The 13,541-nt window shown below is 45.8% G+C and overlaps 1 protein-coding gene across 1 annotated transcript in view; it reads left to right on the top strand.

Moving 5' to 3' along the window:
• Positions 1-13,003, top strand: part of LOC105474541 (TBC1 domain family member 22B) — a 75,625-nt gene extending 62,622 nt beyond the window's left edge. Inside the window, exon 13 of the mRNA XM_011729313.3 lies at positions 11,109-13,003. Coding sequence (XP_011727615.1) covers positions 11,109-11,237 — 129 coding nt within the window. The 3' untranslated portion in view covers positions 11,238-13,003. The remainder of the gene's footprint in view (positions 1-11,108) is intronic.
• The last annotated feature ends 538 nt before the right edge of the window (positions 13,004-13,541 follow it).

The raw sequence follows: 13,541 nt of genomic DNA, 5'->3' as shown, positions 1-13,541 counted from the left end.
AAACCCACTTTTCTAATTAAGTGGTTTTTAACATAATGAGTAAACCACACAAGGTTCATACTGGGGGAAACTGCTGACCTGGATGAGGAAACTGGGATGAGGCATCAGAAAACACAGGGGCAAAGGGCTGGGTCCCAGCTGTGGCAGAACCCCCCAGCAGCAAGGGTGCGTGCTTCTCCCTGGCCAAGCAGTTGTCTGGGGCCACTGCCTGGCAGAGGGACCAAAAACTGACAAAGGAGATCACACTGAGAGGTTTCCTTCCTGAGACCACTGGACAAAGAAGCCTGAGGCACATTTGCACACAGGACTCTGGGAGCAGAATGGCTGGATCCTCCGGGGCCCATGGGTGGCTTGAAATGAGAGCTGTCAGCAGAGCTGGGTCAAAGCCTCTCGTGGTAGGAGGGGACTCTCGACAATTCCTGCCCTCAGCCTGGGCTAGTGTAATAGAATCGTAGTAATAATGTTAGGTTGAATCATATGCAATTGTTTTTGTAGATCAGAATGATTGAATATTGGCAGTTTTGTGAGGCTCAATCTAATAGCAGCTAAATCTTAGCGCTTTATTATTATTATTATTTTTTTTCTTTTTTTGAGATGGAGTCTCGCTCTGTCGCCCAGGCTGGAGTGCAGTGGTGTGATCTCGGCTCACTGCAATCTCCGCCTCCCAGGTTTACGCCATATTCTCCTGCCTCAGCCTCCCGAGGAGCTGGGACTACAGGCGCCCGCCACCTCACCCAGCTATTTTTTTGTATTTTTTAGTAGAGACGGGGTTTCACCGGGTTAGCCAGAATGGTCTTGATCTCCTGACCTCATGATCCCTTTGGGTTCCCAGCACTTTGGGGAGACCTTGGCCTCCCAAAGTGCTGGGATTACAGGCCTGAGCCACCACGCCCGGCCTTTTTTTTTTTTTTTTTTTTTTTTTTTTTTTTTTTAAAGTAACTAGGCCGAGGTCACCCGAGTGAGTGGTAGAGGCCTGGAATCCACTCTCTGAACCACTATGCTTTGCTGCCTGTCAGTCCCAGGCCTGCCAGGTGCTTCCTGGAGCTCTTGAGCTAAACTCACATGGTGGCTGTTGCCAGGCAAGGATCTGCTTATGTTTCCACCTCAAGATTTCTTCTTCCCTATGTATCCCCCTACATTGGAGATTGCTAGCAGGCTTTCTCCTCACAAAGAAACATTTAGCAACAACAACAAAAACCTATTGTTTTAAAACTGAAAAAGAATTCCTCCCAGGGTCTTCCTTGTGACCTCCTCCTATTCTGGCTCCTGGGTTTTTCTCCTTCCACTGCCAGAAAGATCCGTGATCTCCTGCTGCTGTTTCATGCTCTCCCTCCAAGTGGCCTGAAATCACCTCGCACGCATCCCTGGGGGAAGCAGAGGCTCTAATGCTCCAGGGCGGACTGCAGCAGGGAGTCCACAGGGCTGGTGCAGGTTATGGGTGAAGAGCAGCTCTGGGCCTATCTGTGGAGCCGTAGAGCCCTGCCTGGGCCCTGGTGGAGCTCTCAGGCTTCAGTTAGATCAGTGGCTGGGGAGGCCGTGTTGACTGGGGAGGAGCAAGAGTCTCTGAGACACAGGAAGTGTTCTCTGTTTTCATCTGGGTGGTGGTTAATTGGGTGTGTACTTAGGTAAAAAGTCATCAACCTGCACGCTTAAGATTTATGTCATGAGTCCACCCTCAAAAGGTTGGAAGGAAAGTAAATGGTGGAGACAATGTAAGAGTGCTCAAATCTACCTACCAAATAGACAAATAGATGTTTTCTACCCATTTTGATGCGGGTCGTTTTTACATAATCACAATTCATTACCACAGTGTACAGTTACGTAAGTTATGTACTACTACGGAAGTGAATGGAGCTTCTGTTACCCAGCGGGGAGCCTGACGAGGACTGTATCTGCCCAGAGGACAGGGCCATCTGGGCCAGCAATAGGAGGCCTGTCAGGGCCTCCTGTTTCCACTCTGATCCTAGAAAAAGGAAGTAAGAGGCCAGGCATGGTGGCTTATGCCTGTAATCCCAGCACTTTGGGAGGCCACGGCAGACAGATCACCTGAGGTCAGGAGTTCAAGACCAGCCTGGCCAACATGGTGAAACTCCATCTCTACTAAAAATACGAAATTAGCCAGGCATGATGGCACACACCTGTAATCCCAGCTACTTGGGAGGCTGAGGCAGGAGAATCGCTTTAACCTGGGAGGCGGAGATTGCAGTGAGCCAAGATCGCGCCAGTGCACTCCAGCCAGGGCAGCAAAGTGAGACTCTGTCTCAAAAAAAGAAAAAGAAAAAGAAAAAGGAAGTAAGCAAAGGGAACTTTTGAGGGAATACGGCTGGAGCCTGTGAGTGCTGAGAGGCCTGCTATCCCCACAGGTGTTTGTAATAAAAACATGTTTTTATTCCCAACAGCCATTGGCAGAATATGCCATCAAGGCAGGTTGCAGATGTCAGACTTGGGGAAGACTTCCCAAAGCAGATGAATGTCAGACCTCAGGACAGGAACTGGTTGAGTGAGTTCGTGATGAGGAAAGGCATGACAAGCCCCCTGTGGTCACTGCAGCACACATAATTACAACCCAAAACCAAGGGGTTACAACAGGGAGCAGGGGAACACCTCCAAAAGTCAAAAATTCACTGCATGTGTAGATGAGCATAAGCTGTGCCCAGTTGTGGGCACTTAGATGAGCAGCAGGCAGAAAATCTGTACAGTATTAAGCAACCCATAGGAGGCCTGAAAACCGACTCTAGGATAATAGTTCTATGAAGAGTGTCTGCCTGAGTCAGAGGGGACAGGTGCCTGAGCAAATACCTGGTCACTCTATTCTAAAAAGTCATCTCGGGAAAGCAGCAGCAGCAAAGCCCAGAACATGGAAGCCCAGGAATATGTCGGCCAGCGCCAGCAAGGCCTCAGAGGGCTCAGGACGGAATCTGAGGAGCACCATGCAGGGCACTCTAAGGACTAATAATCAACATTTCTTTAAATACATAAAAAGAGGCCAGGTGCAGTGGCTCATGCCTGTAATCCCAGCACTTTGGGAGACTGAGGCAGGAGGATCACTTGAGCCTAGGAGTTCAAGACCACCCTGGGCAACATAGGGAGACCCAGTCTCCAAAAAAATATTTAAAAATTAGTCAGGCATGGTGGCACACACCTGTAGTCCCAGCTACTTAGGAAGGTTGGGTGGGAGGATCATCTGAGCCAGGGAGGTCAAGGGTGCAATGAGCCATCAGTGGACAACAGAGTGAATCTCAAGTGAGTGAGTGACTGAGTGAGTGAGTGAGTGAAATGACAAGAGAGTCAGCTGGAAGAAACCATTGGAGAGATTCCCACTCTGAAGGTTTCTTTTGTAGGAGACAGGTCAGGGTTATTAAATAGTGCTAAGCCCGTAGGATGTTCCAGACCTCAATAATAAACTAAATGTAAATAAATCCCTTGAACCAGATGGCATCCACCCACCACTTCTGCAAGAACTCAAGGGTGCGATTGTGGAACATTGCCCAAATGGGGGCCCTGTCTTTACAGACATTTGGTGAATTGCCAGTTTGAATCCTGTACACAAGGGTTCGGAGGGAACCCTGGGAACTGAAGATCTTCTGCCCAAAACAAGCTGGTGTGAGAAAGGGCACAATTCCTAGACATATGAACAAAAACAAGCCATTGAGGGAAACTACACAGCTTTCTTTGAGAGGAAACTTTGTCAAATGCCTAGATTCAGGAAGATCCAATGAATAAAAGTTTGACTCTCAACAAGCTTGTATGGCAGGGACGTGTTTTTGAAAAGTTGCCTTGGGACCAGAGGAAATGTTTTGCCTCCTCACTGATTCTCAAAATAGAAGAGGTTTGTTTTAAAGTATTTGACTAGAAAGGTATTTTTACATGCTTGAATACACTTTACATTTGCAAAGAATGTTCCAGTACTGCAAAGTGATTCTATATACAGTATCTTATTTAGTAGCACATATTTAATGTTCTTTTGTTGCTCATCATTATACATCCTGTCTTTGGTTGTGCCAGCCCTTATTGCAGAGTAAAATTAGTCAACTCTTAGTCACCAGCTGGGTCACACTGGTGGCTGGGAAAGACCAAGAAGAGGCAGAGGAAGAAGTGGCACTGATAATAAAAATCCATTCAAGAATTTAGCTGTAACACATCTGCAGCCGGTTCACACCTCTCAGCTGTAAGACAAACTGGATACTTTGTAAGGACTGTGGCCTATTATGCACCAAAATCCCTTACTAAGATTGTCTGGGTGAGCTGCCTGCTGGGTCCAGTGATACATTAGTAAACAAAGAAGTTGAAATAGAAGGCTAACATGCTTTGGATTGCTTGGCAGTGTGACACCAATATGGCATCAAGCCTTACTATGAGTCCAAGGACTTAATGACTAAATAAAAGTAAAAATGAACAACAACAAAAAAAGTGAATGCTTCTAGATTTCCTTCAAACAGCCTCTTTTATGACTTCTCTTCTTTTTGTTCCTTCTACTTTATGCCTTACTTCTCATGCCAGGGCAGGCAGTATATAGTCTAGTGATAGTGAGCACATGCCCAGATTGTCTGGACTCAAATGCCTGGCCAGCACTACCCTGTGACCCCAGGCAAGTTCCTTAACCCTGTGCCTCAATTTCCTCATCTGTAAAATGGAGGTAATAATATGTATCTCATAGAGAGATACATATGAGATTAATCCTATGAGATTAATCTCATAGGATTAAACAAACTAGTACAAAGTACATGTGAAACATTTAGAGCCCATCTGTTACGTAATAAGTGCTCAATAAATGCCATTATACTGATTATCTTTGGTGTTCTTCCTCTTCCTCCTCAATTATTCTCCCACCTTTATTGGACAGTCTTTAGTGGAATTTTCCTATACTTTTCCTATACCTTTCCCTTTTCAAAGTCTCTGCTTATTACCCACTATCCCTTTACCTTTGGCCTCTTATCTAATTGTTTTTTTTCCACCGGTCACATATGACTCAAAGTCCTTCTCTGCCATATTGCCTTTTCCTGTGTAGATTTTCAGCAGATAACTATGCTTGGCCCTTTTCTGCCATTTCCAGCTGTTTTCTACAAAAGGTGTTTGCTCCCTTTCTATTAATTGGGAATCTCTTTCTGATGCTTGCCCTACAAGCTTTCTTCTCCTGCTGACTGTAGTATCTCATCTGAGTGCATGTCATACTTAAGTGCTCCCATTAACTGGCGTTGTAACAAATCTTCAGTTGTTCCCTGCCCTGGTAGTGTCTCTTCTCTGCCCCTAGATAAAAGCTCCTGATTTGTGATTAGCACTTTCATCCCCCAGCCATAATTATTGTTTATACTTTTTTTTTTTGAGACGGAGCCTCGCTGTGTCGCCTAGGCTGGAGTGCAGTGGCGCAATCTTGGCTTATTGCCACCTCCGCCTCCCAGGTTCAAGCAGTTCTCCCGGGTTCAAGCAATTCTCCTGCCTCAGCTTCCCATGTAGCTGGGACTACAGGTGCACGCCATGACACCCGGCTGATTTTTTGTATTTTAGTAGAGATGGGGTTTCACCATGTTGCCCGGGCTGGTCGTGAACTCCTAAGCTCAGGCAATCGGCCTCCCAAAGTGAGTTTCTACTTTTTAATCCATTGGGCAGGATTTCCCATTGTTGCAGCATGAGGACAGCAGGTGGTAGACTAGGGTAGGGGCTAGAGGTGGGGATGTTGCAGTTTTAGGTATAGCCACCAGGTGGTAGAGTGGTTCCTTACGGCTAAGCGTCACTTCCCTTGGGGGAAGTGGGGACGTTCACTTGTCCAGGGGTGGAATTATTTGGAAGCTTTTGAGAGGTTTCTGTTAAGACTGGAAGAATTGGAAATTATAGGTAGATCTCATCTCAACAAAGAGTATTCTCGGCCGGGCACGGTGGCTCATGCCTGTAATCCCAGCACTTTGGGAGGCTGAGGCGGGCAGATCACGAGGTCAGGAGATCGAGACCATCCTGACCAACACGGTGAAACTCCGTCTTCACTAAAAATGCAAAAATTAGTGAGATGCGGTGGTGCGTACCTGTAATCTCAGCTACTCGGGAGGCTGAGGCAGGAGAATCGCTTGAACCTGGGAGTTGGAGGTTGCAGTGAGCCAAGATTGCCTCTGCACTCCAGCATGGCAACAGAGCGAGACTCCGCCTCAGAGAAAAAAAAAAGTATTCTCTTCTAGAGAGCTATGTCCTTTGTTGGCTGTTCTTGTTTGTTATCAGTTATGCAAGTGTATGTAACCATCATAGAAAAATTTAGAAAATTCCTGTAAGAAATCTTAGGCTGGTCACAGTGGCTCATGCCTGTAATCCTAGCACTTTGGGAGGCCGAGGCGGGCAGATCAAGAGGTCAGGAGATTGAGACCATTCTGGCTAACACGGTGAAACCCCGTCTCTACTAAAAATTAAAAAAAAATTAGCCGGGCGTGGTGGCTTGTGCCTGTAGTCCCAGCTACTCAGGAGGCTGAGGCAGTAGAATTGCTTGAATCCGGGAGGCGGAGGTGGTGGTGAGCCAAGATCATGCCACTGCACTCCAGCCTGGGCCACAGAGTGAGACTACATCTCAAAAAATAAGAAAAAGAAATCTTACCACACAGAGGTGAATATCACAAATCTTTAAAAAATTTTTGATTAATATGCATTTTATTTTATGTATTAATATTTAAAACCATTATTCTGAGGAGATGGATGGGGTTCACCAGACAGCCCAAGAGTCTAAGGTACAGAAAAGATTGAGACCATTACAAAGAGAGTCTGCCTAACTTAGGCTAGAAGTTGCCTGCCTGAGGAGAATGTTAGCAAAAAGAGGCAATGCCTTTTCCAGTTGTTGTGGGATAGGGGCACGTTGCAGGAAGGAGGTAGGAAGCAGGAGAGATGAGTCAAAGGGACCACAGGCCAGGGAATTCATGGTGGCATGGGGGTGGGGGTATGTATTATAGTCCAAGGTCAACATTTAAAAAAATAAGTTGAGATAGAAATGATGGTTCTCTTTCAAAGAAAACAAACAAAAAAAGCTTTGAGGCAGACAGGACTGAGGCCAGGATAGAACCAAGAGAGAATGACTCCTGTGAGAGGGAGTATTCCAAAGATGTTCCGATCAGCTGAAGGCAGAGTTTTTAAAAGCAGAGCATCTGCTGGGTTGAGTGAATATCAGTAACTGGTTGAATAACTGGTCTGGTTGAGTGAATTTCTGTAACCATGTGACTGGAGGGGTTTGCCTGGAGGGTTGGAGAAAGCAGATGCCAGCAACCATGGAGGGGAGAGTGGGGACCTTGGGATGTGCAGTCTTCTGGTGGTTCACTACCATCGTGACTTATGGCTTTGAGTACTGTTCTCTGGCTTGGAGACCAAAGGGAAGACATTAGCATTAGCAAAGTTCGCTGTTTTTAATGAGAGTATTTAGTGCTGGTAGAGATCTAGGGAAATGGGCATTTTTCTGGAATGTATTTTCTGGTTGAATGTTAAAGACCTTTAAAATGTTTGTGGCAGGCCAGGCGCAGTGGCTCATGCCTGTAATCCCAGCACTTTGGGAGGCCAAGGTGGGTGGATCACCTGAGGTCAGGAGTTTGAGACCAGCCTGGCCAACATGGTGAAACCCCATCTCTACTAAAAATAGAAAAAATTAACCAGGTGTGGTAGCACACACCTGTAATCCCAGTTACTCGGGAGGCTGAGGCAGGAGAATCGCTTGAACCTGTGAGGGAGAGGTTACAGTGAACTGAGATCGTGCCACTGCATTCCAGCCTGGGCAACAGAGCAACACTCTGACTATAAATAAATAAATAAATAAATAAAGTTGGCCGGGCGCGGTGGCTCACGCCTGTAATCCCAGCACTTTGGGAGGCCAAGGCGGGCGGATCACAAGGTCAGGAGATCGAGACCACCGTGAAACCCCGTCTCTACTAAAAATACAAAAAATTAGCCGGGCGCGGTTGTGGGCGCCTGTAGTCCCAGCTACTCGGGAGGCTGAGGCAGGAGAATGGCGTGAACCCGGGAGGCGGAGCTTGCAGTGAGCCGAGATCGCGCCACTGCACTCCAGCCTGGGCTGGGCGACAGAGCGAGACTCCGTCTCAAAAAAAAAAAAATAAATAAATAAATAAATAAATAAATAAATAAATAAATAAATAAAGTTTATGCCCTTTGAAATAGTAATTTCATTTCTAGGAATTTGGCTTAGGGAAATAATCCAAGATAAGACTTTGTGCATAAAGATGTTCATTATAATTTTTTATAGTGAAAAACCAGAAATAATTAAATGCTCAAAACAGGAGGATGTAAATTATGGTACATCTTACCTCATGGAAAATTCTTTGGTTATAGAAAATATCTACGAGGAATTTTTAATATTAGAGGAAATGCTTATGGTAAATGCTGAATAAATTCAAAATTATATAGAGAAACTATTTCAAGCATGTAAAATGTGTAGGAAAAGGACTGGAAGGAAATATGCCAAAATGTCTTAAAATGACTTCCTCTTGATTGTGAAGTTATCGGTAATTTATTTTCTGTTTTTTTTACTTTTCAGTAAACAAAATTTCCACAGAGTAGCTTTGCCCAGGCTGGAGTGCAATGGTGCGATCTCGGCTCACTGCAACCTCTGCCTCCCAGATTGAAGCAATTCTCCTGCCTCAGCCTCCCAAGTAGCTGGGATTACAGGTGGCCACCACAATGCCTGGCTAATTTTTGTATTTTTAGTAGAGATGGGGTTTCACCATGTTGGCCAGCCTGGTCTCAAACTCCTGACCTCAAGTGATGGGCCCACTTTGGCCTCCCAAAGTGCTGGAATTACAGGCATGAGCCACTGCGCCCAGCCCAGAGTAGTTATTACTCAAAAGAAAGTTATTTTATAACACAATAATATACAAAGATTTTATTCTATAAGATGCATAAGTATAATGAGAGAAAAGTGAAAGGCTTCCATCCCAAAGGGTAACACTGTGAACAGTTTCCCACTTCTCTAAAATGTTTATATGTACATGTACCTATACAAATATATTGTTATGTTTTTTTCTTTTACCTAAGTGGGATCATACTGTAAATATTTTTCTGCAACTGCCTTTTTTATCCTTTCCAAAATGTCTTCTATATCTTCCCATATTGATACATGTAGACCGGCTTCACTTGTTTCAAGTGCTGCCTTGCATCTCATGATGTGGATAATCCATGGTTTATCTCACCATTCCTACACTGGCAGACGCTTTTCTAGTATCCTTTTTCACTATTTGAAGCAATGATGCAGTGAATACCTTTGTACACACAATAGTGTGACTATTTCGCTAGGATAGAGAGTTAGAAGGAGAGTTGCTGGATCAAAGACCGAGTGCATTTCTTATTTTGATAGATATTGTATGTATTTAAGATGATATAAACTTGTCTACTGTAACCACGACCTCAAAATAACAGTGACTTAAAACAAGATGGTTGTTTATTTCCCTTCAACTAACAGTCTAAGTGTAAGCAGTCCAGGGCTAACATTATGGTTTTGGAGTGTTAGGGACTCTGATTTATTTTGTCTTATTACTCTGCCATCTTCAACACGTGCTTTAATTTTATGGTCTAAGATGATCACTTCTACTCCTCCATTCATATCCATTTTTTAGGAACGAGAGAAGTTTAGAGCAAAACCTGGAAGTTACACCTATCATTTTTGTTCATATCCAGAATTGGCCAGAACCTAATTGTGTTGGCCACACATAGCAGTGATGTGCCTTGGGCAGCTTTATGCCCAGCTACACTTCTAGAACTAAAGGAGAAAATCTCGTAAAGGATGCACAAGACCTTTCCACTGAGCACTGCAGGACGCTGCTGGAGTATTCAGTCAGCTAGGAGCAGGGTTTGTAAGTCATCACAGTGTGAGTGGCCACTGGCATTAGTGCGTTAGCTATTCACATGGATAGTCTGTTTTCCCATTTGGCTGTTCGCCTTCTTTCTTTTTTTTTTTTTTTTTTTTTGAGACGGAGTCTAGCTCTGTTGCCCAGGCTGGAGTGCAGTGGCCGGATCTCAGCTCACTGCAAGCCCCGCCTCCCGGGTTCACGCCATTCTCCTGCCTCAGCCTCCCGAGTAGCTGGGAGTACAGGCGCCAGCCACCTCGCCCGGCTAATTTTTTTTTTTTTTGTATTTTAGTAGAGACGGGGTTTCACCGTGTTAGCCAGGATGGTCTCGATCTCCTGAACTCGTGATCCGCCCGTCTCGGCCTCCCAAAGTGCTGGGATTACAGGCTTGAGCCACCGCGCCCGGCCTGTTCGCCTTCTTTCTTACTGATTTGTAGGCATTCCTTATAGATTTCATATATTAACCTTTTATTTTCTATAAATGTTATAAATATTTTGTCCGTTTCTTTTTTGTTTGTTTGTTTGAGATGGAGTCTCGCTCTGTCCCCAGGCTGGAGTGCAGTGGTGCTATCTGGGCTCACTGCAACCTCCGCCTCCCAGGTTCAAGCGATTTTCCTGCTTCGGCTTCCCGAATGGCTGAGACTAAAGGCATGTGCCACCTTGCCCGGCTAATTTTTTGTATGTTTAGTAGAGACAGGGTCTCACTGTGTTAGCCAGGCTGGTCTCGATCTCCTGACCTTGCGATCTGCCCACCTCGGCTTCCCAAAGTGTGGGATTCCAGGTGTGAGCCACCGCGCCCGGGCTATATTTTAACTTTGTCAAAGGATCACTTGAACCCAGGAGTTCGAGGCTGCAGTGAGCTATGATTGCACCACTGCACTCCAGCTTGGGTGACAGAGCAAGAACCTGTCTCAAAAAAAAAAGTCATAATTATTGTTACAACTATTTAAAGAAATATGCATGTGAAAAAAAGACCGAAAATGAATACTTTAAGATTAAGAGAGGTATATTTGGATGTGATTATTTTTCTCTCTTAAAAATCTTTATTGTTGTCATTCCCTATTTATGTTTTTATGTTTTTAAAGAGGCAGATGTTAGCGGACTAGAGAATCAGCAGAGGCTTGCAAGGCTTCCTGAGGTGAACTAGGACTGAAAGCTGTGTGCTGTTGGGAGGAAGGAGGCTGGACTCTTTGGGATGTGTGAGCCCATTCTAGGCCTTGGTCTCTAAGAATGGGTTGCTGGTCCGCTGGTCTATAGTCTGGTATGATAAAAAAGCCCTTTCTTGCATTCCAGGGTCTCCTCATGCTGCTGCAGAACCTACCTACAATACACTGGGGCAACGAAGAGATTGGGCTGCTTCTCGCCGAGGCATACAGACTCAAGTACATGTTTGCCGATGCCCCGAATCACTACCGCCGATAGGTGCTGTCTCCTCCGGGGACCCAGACTGCCCTCATCTCTGATGGCAGTCTGATCACTGTGGCCACTGTGCGAGCCGTGGACCCCGGCCAGGAACCACTCCTGTTGTACAAAGCTCACACCCGCCGCCCAGGTCTTAACTTTCTGGCGTCCACCACTCCGTGTCTCTGGATGTGTCACTTGGACCACTGTCAGTATTCCATGCCACGTGGATGGGCCCAGTTCTGGGAGAGGACAGAAAAGGTGGTACAGGGTTGTCTGCCCCTTTAAAAGAAACTGGACAAAGAAGGGGAAGGCTCAGGGTCTCAACTCACATTGTCCCTACAGGGACAGGCCCCAACTGAAAACTGTTGCTTTTTTTTGTGAACATAGTTTGATTTGATCACAGGTCAAAAACGCCTTATATTTTCAAAAGACTCCCGGCTCCTCTTCCCTCTCCCTGGTTTCCTAGCCCTTCCCCGTCTGCCCTAGTCTGAGCCAGTGAGGGGTAGCTTTTTAAAACCATTATTCTAGATGGAGGAGACACTGATGCTTGTAACTCTGGGAAGAGGCCTACACCCAAGAGCTAGGAATTTTATTTTTCCTTTTCTCACCAGGTGTCTGCATGTGTGTGTGGGTGTGAATGTGTATACACACCCATCAGCATTTAGTCACATGTCTGAATTTCTGTGTCCAGATGAGCCCCATCAGACTAGTTGGGAAGGGCCCCAGTGACCAAGTGTATAAGCATCCCTTGAAGAGGGATCAGGGCAGGGGAGGCAGAAGGGGCTGTTTACCTCTCCAAACTCCTTTTCCATGATGACCCACTCCAAGATATTATGTGTAAATTGTGTTATTATGTATATGGGTAAAGATGTACAAATATATGTCCTCTTTGTAGCAGATATGATTTTATATTTATAATGTGCATCAACATGTGGAAGCAATCTAGGTCACTAGCACAGAGGAAGTTGCCAGGAAGGTGGCTTCAGCGCCTCCAGGTTGGTCCTGGGTGTCCTGCTGTGAGGGGTAGAACAGGAGGCTGCTGGAGTGAGTGGCTGAGCGGGTGGAGCCATCCCAAGCATCAGTGTCTCAGAGTCCTCCTTGCCCCTTTCTTCACCCTGCCCTCCAACCCCCAGACTTTCCTGGAGTATCTTCGCTTTGCTCCTAGCAGCCTCCCCAAGAAGGGACTGCAGAGGCGGGCAAGCCCTCTCTATGTGTTTTTATTCCCACCTTCCCCGGAATCTGGGGAGGGCTTTTGTTTTCACATTTTCAAGTTCAGCGTTGTATTCAGGACAGAAGCTGTGACTGAAGACTGTGCCAAGGAAAGGGGCTTCCTGTGTGTCCCTCGGGTTTGGGGCTCTTCTCAGAGAGCAGCACTCCTTGTCCCTTACTGTCACCTTCACTCCCCACACAGCTCATGAGATGTGTGACCCCTTGTTTGAGTTTTGGTATTTGGTAGTGGAGGGTGGGGGGATGGGGGCCAGCAGCTGTCATCCTCCTGGGAAGCTGAGCAGCATCCCTGGTGGGTAACACCCTTGAGTCTCTTTGCCAGTGAGGCCCACCACACCAGTGTGAGTTAGGTTTCTCATCTGGAGCTGTTTCTCAGGCATTCTTCCCGACCCTCTTCCTTTTCCCCTTCGGTGTGCCTCAGTGGTCCCCTCAACCGGACTAATTAAAGACACTTGTGTTCCCAAGTGGTGGTTTTATTTTTTTAGTTTTTATGTTTGTATGGGAAATTGTGGATAAAGTGAAAAGAATTGTAAATAAATGGTGTATTTCCTCCTCCATCTGCTGGTTTTTCTCCTGTGTGTTCATGGAACCTAAAGAGTCTCCTCTCCCTGAGTTTTTCTTGCTGATACTAGTAGGTGTGCGGTCAGGCCTTCTGTGAGGTGAGCAGGGGATCAGCAGAGGATCAAAAAGCATTCTTAGAGGACAGCCAGCAAACACTTACCCAGCATCCATCTGTGAAAGGTACTGTGGAAACTACACAAATGAGTAACTTGGTAAATGAAACTACTAAAAGGAGTTAACTTGCCAACCACTTTGATAAGCACTTTACATGGATTATTTGATTCATCCAAAAGGAGTATGTTATCTGATGGAGGGTAGAAAACAGACTAGAATTTCTGTGCTGGATGAAAACCTGGAGATATCTAGTTTAACCCCCTCATTCACAGAGGAAAATCCAAGCCAAGGCCAAGGAAGACAGCATCAGAGTCACCAGAGTAAGAACCAGAGGACCGGTGTCCTGGCTTGCCTGTTCAGTGCGTTTCCACCAAAGCAGAAAGAACTAAGACGTCCACCATGTAAGGTTGTCTTTAAGTC

This window comes from Macaca nemestrina, chromosome 5, assembly GCF_043159975.1.
Source record: "Macaca nemestrina isolate mMacNem1 chromosome 5, mMacNem.hap1, whole genome shotgun sequence".
Lineage (NCBI taxonomy): Eukaryota > Metazoa > Chordata > Mammalia > Primates > Cercopithecidae > Macaca > Macaca nemestrina.
This window is presented reverse-complemented; position numbering and strand designations above follow the sequence as displayed.